The sequence below is a fragment of the Lactuca serriola genome, chromosome 9 (genome assembly GCF_051521515.1).
Source record: "Lactuca serriola cultivar US96UC23 chromosome 9, Lser_US96UC23_V15, whole genome shotgun sequence".
Classification (NCBI taxonomy): domain Eukaryota; kingdom Viridiplantae; phylum Streptophyta; class Magnoliopsida; order Asterales; family Asteraceae; genus Lactuca; species Lactuca serriola.
Window position 1 is genome coordinate 163,522,361 of NC_136416.1, and position 10,490 is coordinate 163,532,850.

General features: G+C 36.0%; 3 protein-coding genes across 3 annotated transcripts; all 3 read right to left on the reverse strand.

The window, feature by feature from the left end:
• Positions 1–306: 306 nt before the first annotated feature.
• On the reverse strand, positions 307–663 carry LOC145076233 (disease resistance protein RPV1-like). Its single transcript, XM_079022182.1, has one exon. The coding sequence runs from the start codon at positions 661–663 to the stop codon at positions 307–309; it is 357 nt and encodes a 118-aa protein (XP_078878308.1).
• Positions 664–3,688: 3,025 nt separating this feature from the next.
• LOC145076234 (TMV resistance protein N-like) lies at positions 3,689–7,415 on the reverse strand. Its single transcript, XM_079022183.1, has 5 exons — positions 7,372–7,415; positions 6,127–7,279; positions 5,695–6,033; positions 4,195–5,581; positions 3,689–4,116 (listed from the first exon to the last, which is right to left on the reverse strand). Exons 1-4 carry the CDS (start codon positions 7,413–7,415, stop codon positions 4,475–4,477), a joined length of 2,643 nt encoding a protein of 880 aa, XP_078878309.1. The 3' UTR covers positions 3,689–4,116; positions 4,195–4,474.
• An 89-nt stretch (positions 7,416–7,504) lies between these two features.
• LOC145076236 (toll/interleukin-1 receptor-like protein) lies at positions 7,505–8,158 on the reverse strand. Its single transcript, XM_079022184.1, has one exon. It carries the CDS (start codon positions 7,985–7,987, stop codon positions 7,505–7,507), a length of 483 nt encoding a protein of 160 aa, XP_078878310.1. The 5' UTR covers positions 7,988–8,158.
• Between the last annotated feature and the right edge of the window lie 2,332 nt (positions 8,159–10,490).

A 10,490-nucleotide genomic window follows, 5' to 3' on the forward strand; every position in this document is an offset into this window, starting at 1 on the left:
TGTGCGTTTAAATAGGGTGCAAACCCTTGAATTTTAGGGTTTCAACAGATAGTGGTGACTCGCCGAGTCGCCAACTTAAACGTACCCCGGACCGTGTCCCTACTCGGCGAGTCGGACCTATAACTCGCCGAGTTCAAGGCTAACAATGACAAATACTTAGATAAATTTTACGTACCAGGAACCAGGTGCTACAAAATTGACATTGTGAATCAACTTCACTCCGTGTGCTACCAACACTTGCTTATCTCTTGTTGTAATGATAATTGTAGTACCTGATTTAAACCAATTACGCTCACCAGCCAACGCCTAAAGTTGGTCCATATGATCCATGTCATCTAGAACAAGAAGAACCTTTCTAGCACGCATCATCCTCCACAACATGTTTTTCCCTTCGGAAACACTGCTTATGTTGATGCCTTGATCGTGTAAGATGTGTGAAAAGACTTGCTTTTGTAACAACTTTAAACTAGACAAAGGCACACTTGAAACTTCTCTGACATTCTCAACAAAACTTTTCCCTTCAAATTGAAAGGAAATTTGATCAAAAATGGCTCTGGCCAAAGTTATCTTCCCACCACCTCCTATCCCCCAGATCCCGATCATGTAAACATCATCAGAAGCAGTTTCTAAATATGATACAATATCGTTGATCCGGGTCTCCATGCCTAGTAACTTTTCATCAATGCGGAAATCGATGGAATGTAACTATAGTGAAACCTCTTCCACGATTCTTTTGATTAACTTAGATTCATGTCGGTGTTTTAAATAACACTCAATTAACTTAATTAGTATCTGACATGAATGTTAACTTTTAGATTTATAACCTATATGAAGTAATAACAGTAATATAGTCATGTTTTATGTTTATTTTTTTGATAAGACTAGAGTTTGAGTTAATTTCACCGTGCAACATGAGATGCCATGGATAACCATTTAAAATGTAGTTTAGAGGAAAAAACACACAATCAAAAAATATTGCAGAGATACGATGAAGGAATTACCCATCATCGGTTTTCTTTAGTTCCTACCCAAGCCAGATCAACTGCTTCTTTCATAGCTTCTCTCCATTTTCCAGCAGCCTCTTCCTTTTCATGTTTGGAAAAGGCCTCTCCAACTGCCCCACTCTGATTGCGGACTTCAGAGGGTACCACATCACACAAGACAGGGTAAGTAATATGTCCACTCTATTTGTCACACTCCATTATCTTCACAAGCTTATCCAAACACCAAGAAGACGATGCATAGTTCTTTGAGAAAACAATGATGTAGAATCTTGAGTCTTCAATGGATCTGATGAGCTCATTGTTGATCCTTTTCTCTTTATTAATTCTCTCATCTTCCTTGTAAGTGTAAATGCTTTTCATCTGAAGAGCAGAATAAAGATGATCGATGAAGTTGGTGCGAGTGTCTTCATCTCTAAAACTCAAAAGCACATCATACTTAAAGCTCCTAGGAATGGATGAAGTTGAAGAAAATGTCATTGAAGGTATGCTTGAAGGATCCCATATTAATATAAAACCTTTTTTGTAGTGAAATTGTAAAGAAACTTTGATGAGATGAATTAAACAACCTCGACAGTGTTATTTAAGAAGATTTGGTTCTAGCACTGGTTATTTGAACGTTATCAGTTTGTACAAAAAGTATATGGGAATAGGTGTATAAACAAAAGCCACTTGCTAGGTCAAAGAAGAGGATAAGATTCTTAGCTTAAAAGGAAGAAAAAGAATGGAAATTGGGCAACTTACTTGCTTCTACGGGGCAATGTAACATAATTTTTCATGGCAATATGAAAATAAGCGTCAAGTAGCTTATTTAATTTGTCGCCACTCCTTTCACAGTCGCTTCTCTCCAAAAACCTTGTTTCCCCCTCCCTTCACTATAACCATCACCAATGTCTCGAATGAGATTCCCAATAACGGAGAAGAAAGGAGAGGTGGGTTCAAGATCACACACATCGTTGCCTCGTCGTAGCCCCACCGATTCTCCTTTCCCCCTCTCGTGACCATCGTTACTATGATTCTTCTCTACGGGCGATGAAAACACAATGGATGCTTTGTGATGATCAATTGAAAACAATACGATACGAATGAAAACCATTGTGACCATAAGAGTGATTGGATTGTCACAGAAGATAAACTCAACATTTAAGAAACCTTTGGGAAAACGAAATTGATCTTTCACTAATGCTCCATTACTTTAACTTATCAGAGAACCATCATAATTAGGAGGGTGTATGGATGGAAAAAAAAGAGAGACTTTATAGTTTATTGCTTATCCCCACAGCTATAAGCTAAGTTTAAGTGTTTGGATAGGAAACATTAAAAATCAGCTTATTGTGGTGGGGAGAAGCTAAATAAGGTACTTTTGAAAAGTTTTCCCCCTGCTTAAAGCTTATAACTTATTTCTAATCCAAACACTTTTGCAAAAGCTGTTTTCTCACACCATTATAAGTTAATAAGCTATAAGCTAAAAAAGATAAGACTGAGGGTACAACAAAATAAGACCGGGAATCAGTGTTCTTATCTTCAAGTGAATAGAGTATTGGGAATTCAATTTGGTAACAGAAAGCTTAAATCTGTTCTTATTTGTTCATTTTACTTCTTTTTGTATAGTTTGTTTTTTTATAGGTAAATTGCACAAAAAGTCACCATATTTTCACAAAAAATCAATTTTGACTGTTACTATTATTTTTATAATTTAGCCACTAATTTTTTAATTTGACTATTTGACCGGTCAACTAAGTTAACAACTGACGTGGCATGTTGATGTCTCTGTCTATTTATGGTGGCGTAACATACTGACATGGCATGATGACGATGACATGTACTTGGGGAATATTCATAAATTCATTGTATGAAGAAACAAATTCTATCCAAAATTATTATCATCCCTATACTCTCCGTAGTTTGTATTGATCGAATAAATGAAAAGAAATCAAAGTCTGAATTGAAACATGAACACAATGAGTAAATATAATCTGGATGGCTCAATAATACTTCTAAAGGTTACAAGAGTATGTGTAGAGTAAGAACACGAAATGTCCAAAGGTTACTCTATCTCTAGAACCTATCCCTATTTATAGGAATTCAGAAGTTAACAAAAAATACATAAAGGCTAAAACTATTAAGCTTCGACATACAAATGTGCCTTTATGAAATACATACAACATACGCTGAAATATAGACTTCGACTCTAAGACAGAATCTTCGACACCTCACAACACAATTCAACCTCAAAACTCTCACTCTATTACTAGAAGCTGGCTCGTTGTCTGTTCTTCATTGATTCAGGGAGACCTGTTAATTTTCAGATCTTTATTTTCTTAATTATTGTACCTCTACCGGTCAAGGGAGCACTCTTAAATGTTGAAACCTTGAATAGAGAGTTATAAACTTTATTGAGTGTAGCTAACAAATCAAATGTGTTCTGAGAATGTGTTCTTTATTTTCTTAATTATTGTACCTCTACCGGTCAAGGGAGCACTCTTAAATGTTGAAACCTTGAATAGAGAGTTATAAACTTTATTGAGTGTAGCTAACAAATCAAATGTGTTCTGAGAATCATTAACATCGTGTAGCAACTCGAAGCAATACATTAAAAATACACCACCAAATCAAACATAACTTAAACCCCTAGGTGAGGTTTAATGTGGAAACAAGAAAAAAAAAACAACATAGTAGAGCATGGATTATTTTGATAATATAACCACAGAGGAAAGCAACAAAACAAATATTTGACAGCTTTAAAGATGGATTAGAGGGTTTAAACTTTAAACATTGATTGTATTGGATTAATATCAATAGCTTAAGTAGAAACTATAAAATAGGTGATTCATACATCCTTTTCTTTCTATAACAAGCTGGGGTTCTAAAGCAGAGGTTCTAGGAGGCGGTGGATAGGCTGGGTTAGGCTTCTCAGTGATAGGGGTAGTATCGACTTTTGGCATTGGCTTCTCTTTAACCTTCTTAATATCAGGAGGATGTGGCTAAGAAACAGCTTCTTCAGATGCCTTGTTGGATGGAGTAGCGGTATCAATAGTCACCTGTAACATACTTGCATATGGCTCAAGAACATCCATACTACTTGTATTTTGTCAAAATAATTGTTGATTATTCACTGAAAATATAAATATTGCCATATCAATTTCGATATTCAAACTGAAATAAGATGATTAACAAAAATCCGAGAAATTACCTAGTAGAACAGCTCCAGTTGTGGGTGCTTGCTGTGGATGTAAGATCATGCAACTGAATAAGCCCTCTTGACATGTTCCAGCATAAAAAATATATCTTTGCTGCTCTAAACATCTCAAATCAGGTAACTTCTCAAAAAGCCAACAAGACTTAATTAGGTTTCAGAGATTCCAGATGTTTCAAAATGCAAATTCTATCTGGTAGATGTAGACAATAAACTTAGCTCCTCTTGGGTACCTATGGAATTAATACCACCTTTGAGTACTTTAATTAAGCTTTCTTTAACGTCGTAGCCTACCAATGCTTCTTGAAAACCTCGGAAGTTTTGTGCAAGCACACGCACCTCCAGAAATAAGCTTCGTGAGACTTCTAATCAATGGAGGTATGTCGTCTTTATGAAAACATGTAAACTCAAACTTCAGCAAATTATTGTCTGGGTGAAATGGGCAGGTTTTTAGGGTGAAATGTAACTCGGCTAAAGGACGAACCTCAAATGATTTGTTCACTATACCAGAAGTATTATCATTTAAGCGAAACGAAAAAGATCTAAACCCCAAACAGCCACTTAACTCTAAGTGGACAAGATTTTTTAGACATCCAATGGGAGCATGAAGTTCTAACAAGTTATATGATGACCCTTCAAGATTCAGCATCTTGATATTTGGAGTCAGCCCAAGGTCAAGGGTCCTCAACTTTGAATGCATAACAGTGAGGGATTCAAGCTCTTGACATTCATCGGCTAGGTGAAGTTCTACCAAATCTTTGCAGCTTACAAGAAACAACATATTGAGATTAGGAACCAGCCTGAGGTCAATGATTCTCAACTTTGAATAGCTCATGCTGATGTGTGTGAGTATTGGGCATTCGGGAATGTGAAATTCTTCCAAATCTTTGCTTCCATGAAGATCCATTCTCTTAAGATTTGGAGTCGGCCCAAGGTCAACGGTCCTCAGCTTTGGACCTTCAAGGTAGACGGATCTGAGCTTCACACATTCATTGGCCATGTGAATTTCTTCCAAATCATAGCAATCCATAACAGATAAATTCTCAAGATTCGGAGTCAGCCCAATGTCAAGTGTCCTCAACTTTAAATATTTGAGATTAAGGGATGTGAGATTTAGACACCTCGGGGGCATGTGAAATTCTACCATATCACCACCTTCAAGAAACAACTCCTCGAGATTTGGAGTCAGCCAAAGGTCAAACGGCCTTAACTTTGCACAATAAAGTTTGAGGGATCTGAGTTTTTGACATTCAACGGGAATTTTAAGTTCTACCAAATCACCTAGTCCTCCAAGAGTCAATGTCTCGAGATTTGGAGTTAGCCCAAGGTCAAAGGTCCTCAACTTTGGACCACTGAGGCCTAGGAATCTGAGCTTTTTGAGAGCCTAACATAAGCAAAATTATATAAAAAAAAAATGAATATTGGTATATGATATAGCAAAGCAATGGATAGCATTACAGTGAATTATATAAAGCAATTAATGAACCACAATTCTACCTTTCTTTCTCCCCCTTCCCAAAGTTGCACGATCTTGCTGTTGATCATCTCAAGTGCAACAAGATTATTTGCTTGAAATGTTTTGGGTAAAGACCCAAAAGGGTAATTGTTCCAATGCAGATATTGTAAAGCATCTGGGAAGTATGGACTGACTTTATTACAACACAGTACACCAAAATCATTTAGACAATTTGGGTTCCGTTTAGCCCTATTCGAGTAAAGACTTTGCTGAGCCACATAAAGATACCGAAGTTCTTTCATCTTCCTAAGACCTTTCATAACAATTTCCGGATTGAGTCTCTCCTTGTAAAATTTTATACATTTTGTTGCTTTAGTACCCTGTAACCAAAAAGCAATTGCCATGAAACTTGTTTCATAACAAATGAAAATATGTTAGTTTCTCCAACTTATACAAATAAACATGATCCTTACCAAGTCATTAGCCAATATATCTTCAATCTCGTCATCAATCCACAATCGGCTATGTTTGTAAGGCATATCCGGGTGGGAACGACGAACAATATTCCTGCCCATTTCTTCAATATGGTCATGCATGCCTACACACTCACCAACATCAGATTTATCATTAATAGTAATAAGAGATTTTTGCTCAAGAACCCTTAAACAAATTCTAGCATGAAATCCACAGCTTTCAAGTGCTTTGATTACTAAGTCTTTCGGCCAACCTTTCAGTATGGTTGCAACATCTAGAAATATTTCCTTGTAATCTTCATTTAAACCGGTATAGCTTAATTCCAACTTTTTTTGAGTTTCCTCTAACGGAATTCTTTTAAGTCTAGCCAAGGCATCTACCCATTCAAGCTTACTTTTACCACAAAGAAAAGAGCCCAAAACTTTGATGGTCAAGGGAAGACCGGCAGCATAACGTAGAACTTGTCTTGATAGCTCTTCGTATCCTTGAATGGGAATTTCTCTCCCAAATGCATACCTATTGAAGAGGCAAATTCCTTCCTTATCTGATAACAGATTGACATTATGAATAAACTTTACTCCATGTGCTACTAGCACTTGCTCATCTCTTGTTGTAATGATAATTATACTTCCCGGCTTAAACCAACTACGGTCACCGGCTAACGCCTCAAGTTGTTCCATACAATCCACATCATCTAGAACAAGAAGAACCTTTCTACCACACATCATCCTCCACATCATGTTTTCCCCCTCATTTTCACTACTTACGTTGATGCCTTGATCATTCAAGACATCTGAAAGAATTTGCTTTTGCAACAACTTTAAACCGGACAAGGAAGCGTTGGAAACTTCCCTGACATTCTCAATGAAGCTTTTACCTTCAAACTGAAAAGATATTGTATTAAAAATAGCTCTGGCCAGTGTTGTCTTCCCACCACCTCCTATCCCCCAGATCCCAATCATACTAACATCATCAGGAGCAGTTCCTAATGATGATACAATATTGTTGATCCGGGCCTTCATGCCTACTAAGTTTTCATCAATGCGGACATTAATGGAACGCAACTCTAGTGAAAGCTTTTCAACAATTTGTTGAATGACTTTAGCTTCATGCCTGCATTTTAGAGAAGATTTAGTTAGCCTACTCAAAATCCTACAAAAACAATTACTTTCAAATCTATAAATTAAAATACAAACTTATATTTCATGTTTAATAATATTTCATATTTAATCTTTCAGCAAGACTCATGAACATAGTTAAGATTTGGAAATCCAACATGACAGGCCATGTCCGAGCCTTATGCATCCTAGGTAATTAAACTCAGATTAGAAAGAAAGAAATTAAATGAAACAATATTGTAGAGAGATGATGAAGGAATTACCCATCAGCAGTGTTGTTCAACTCCCAACCGGCCACATCAGCTGCTTCTTTCAAAGCCTTTCTCCATTTCCCAGCAGCCTCTTCATTTTCATGTTTGGCAAAGGCTTCTCCAAATTCCCCGATTTGATTGCGGACTTCGGAGGGTTCCACATAATAGAAGACGGGGTAAACAATATGTGTGGTTGTCTTGTGACACTCCATTATCTTTAGAAGCTCATTCAAACACCAAGATGAAGATGCATAGTTCTTGGACAAGACAATGATAAAGAACTTTGAGTCTTCGATGGATCCCATGAGCTCATCACTGATCCTTTTCCCTTTGTTGATTCTCTCGTCGTCCTTGTAAGTGTGAATACCCTTCTGCTGAAGAGCAGAATAAAGATGATGAATGAAGTTCTTACGGGTATCATCACCCCTAAAGCTCAAAAACACATCATACTTAAAGCTCTTGTGAATGGATGAAGTGGAGGAAAACGCCATTGATTTGAAGGTATATGCTTGAAGTAATGTATAAATAAACTAAAATCTTTGCTTTGGGAAATGTGTAAGAAACAATTGCAAAGAAACTTCGATGAGATCTAATGAATAACACAGAGAATGCATGTTAAGAAGATAATTGGTGATGTGATGTGAAGGTGATGCTCTTGTTTGGAAACTTTGGAATTAGGTAGAGAAGAGAAGACAACTAGCAGTGACAGCGAATAATTAACCTATGAAAACTAGCAGTGACAGCGATGTATTTGTTTGTGAGGACACAAAATGCTCATATTTGTTAAAACATAAAAGGAAGACAAGAAAATCATACGTTTTTAACGCATTGACAGCTGTTGTAGTTTCATCCTTTTGCAATCCAATATTATTCTTATATGTTGTAGACTTGTTCAACTAAAATGAATTTTGCCCCAATCTTCTTTATTTTTCTTATAGAAGAAAATTTAGAACCCTAATTAAAAATTCACGGCAGCAGTTTAAGCACACCTAAATATTACTACTTAATAAACTTGAGCAACAAGTTTTGTGAAGGGCTTCGTAGCAGTCTAGCAGACACCAATCAATGCACATAACCTTGTATAGAGAGTTAAAACTTTATTGAATGTAGCTAACAAATCAGAATATATCTTTAAGACATGTAGCAACTTCAAGCAATGCATTAAACACACACCACCAAATCAAACGTAACTTAAACCCTAGGTGGGGTTAAATGAAATCTGGAAACAAGGAAATAACAAAAAACAACACAGTCTTGATTAATTAAATTCAGTAAGAGTACGGATTATTTTGATAAGACAAAATTACATAAATGGTCCCTGTAGTTTACCAAAGGTCATAAACTTAGTACCTGCTAATTTGTTTTGACAAATGTAGTCCCTATGGTTTCTAAAACTTGCATGGTTGGTCCAATCCATGTGAAAAGACTTCTTTACCCTTATGATTTTCTTTTACCTTTAGTTTTGTTTAAATAAAAAAGAAATAAAAAACACCCCACTTCTACCTTGTACCCCACTCGATTTTTAAATCCAGAAAACTTTATTCACCTCCTATAATCAACATTGCCACAAGCAAATGTCTGAACCCAGAAGTTGAAAGCGATTCCAGTTTGTATTCACAAATTTCTAAGCACTCATAAACACACCAAAAATTGATTTCAGTTTGTTCTTTTACTTGCCTTTTTATGAAATCTCTTTATGTGGTGCTTATCACTCCAAAAAATATCGATTACCGTATTAGATCAAACACAAATCCAAGAAATAGAATACCAAAACTGATTACTATATGATTGTGTGCTGAAGAATAAATATTCAAACTAAAACACACCAAAATCAATTTCCAGAAGAACTCAAATAAAACCCCATGAGATCATCTACCAAAATTAATTATCAGATGATTGTGTGTTATAGAACATTTGTTCAAGCTAATAGACATAAAAAAAATGTTGGTGATTTTGTATCATCAATATATATTTAAGTGTAATGGATTGACTTGTTGACTAAAAATCAATCTTGATGAATATTAAACAAGTAAGGAAGGTGTAGAGTGCATATTTGTTTAAGTTTATTCAAGATTCAAAGTAGACTGTCATTTAGGGGCGAAACCCCTAAATGAACGGGGGTCCGGAGGCAACGCCCCTGGGAGCGAGGTCCAAGGGGCTGCAGCCCCTGACGGTTTTTTGAGTTCATTTTAACCTTTGGTAATGATCCGGTTTTAGTGACAGTTTATGACTGTTATAAACTAGTTTTGATAGTTGGAATAGTTTTTTGACAAAGAAAACTGCATTGATAGTTTTCAGACAAATGAAGTACTTAATCATTTTGGTCATCATTTTCCTGGTACAACAATCACGAAAATCATAACTTCATATTCTCTGTTCTTGAAACTCTATTGAGTCTTATCCGATTAAAGGTTGGGAGTACCACCCAAATACTTTAATCAGAAAGTGTATACACGATTCTCAGAATTTCCAAGCCTTTTATTACCCTAAATTTCTAACAAAAAATTGATTACTAGATGAAGACTAATACGAAGATGAACCTCCCAATAACTTTACTAGTGAAGATCGGATACCCATTAAGGTTGCCGATGTGAGGCGGAGAACGGAACAATCAACATCAAGGATGTGGGATTTTGCTGGAATTGGCTTTTGCTGGAAACGATCTTTGCTATTTTCGTAGATGTCATCGTCCCACCAGCAAATGTCTAAAAAGGACAATTCTTTTTTATTTTTAATACTTACATGTACTTTAAAAATAAAGATATAAGAAATTAAAAAAGGGGTAAATAAGTCATTTTATGTAGCCCATAGACCATTCATGCAAGTTTTAGAAACCACGGGGATTATTTATGCAAGTTTAGAAACCACAGGGACCGTTCATATAAAAAAAAATTAGCAGAGACTAAAGTTATGATTTTTGGTAAACCACAGGGACCATTTATGTAATTTTGTCTTTGGATAATATAACCACAGAGGAAAGCAACAAAACAGAGA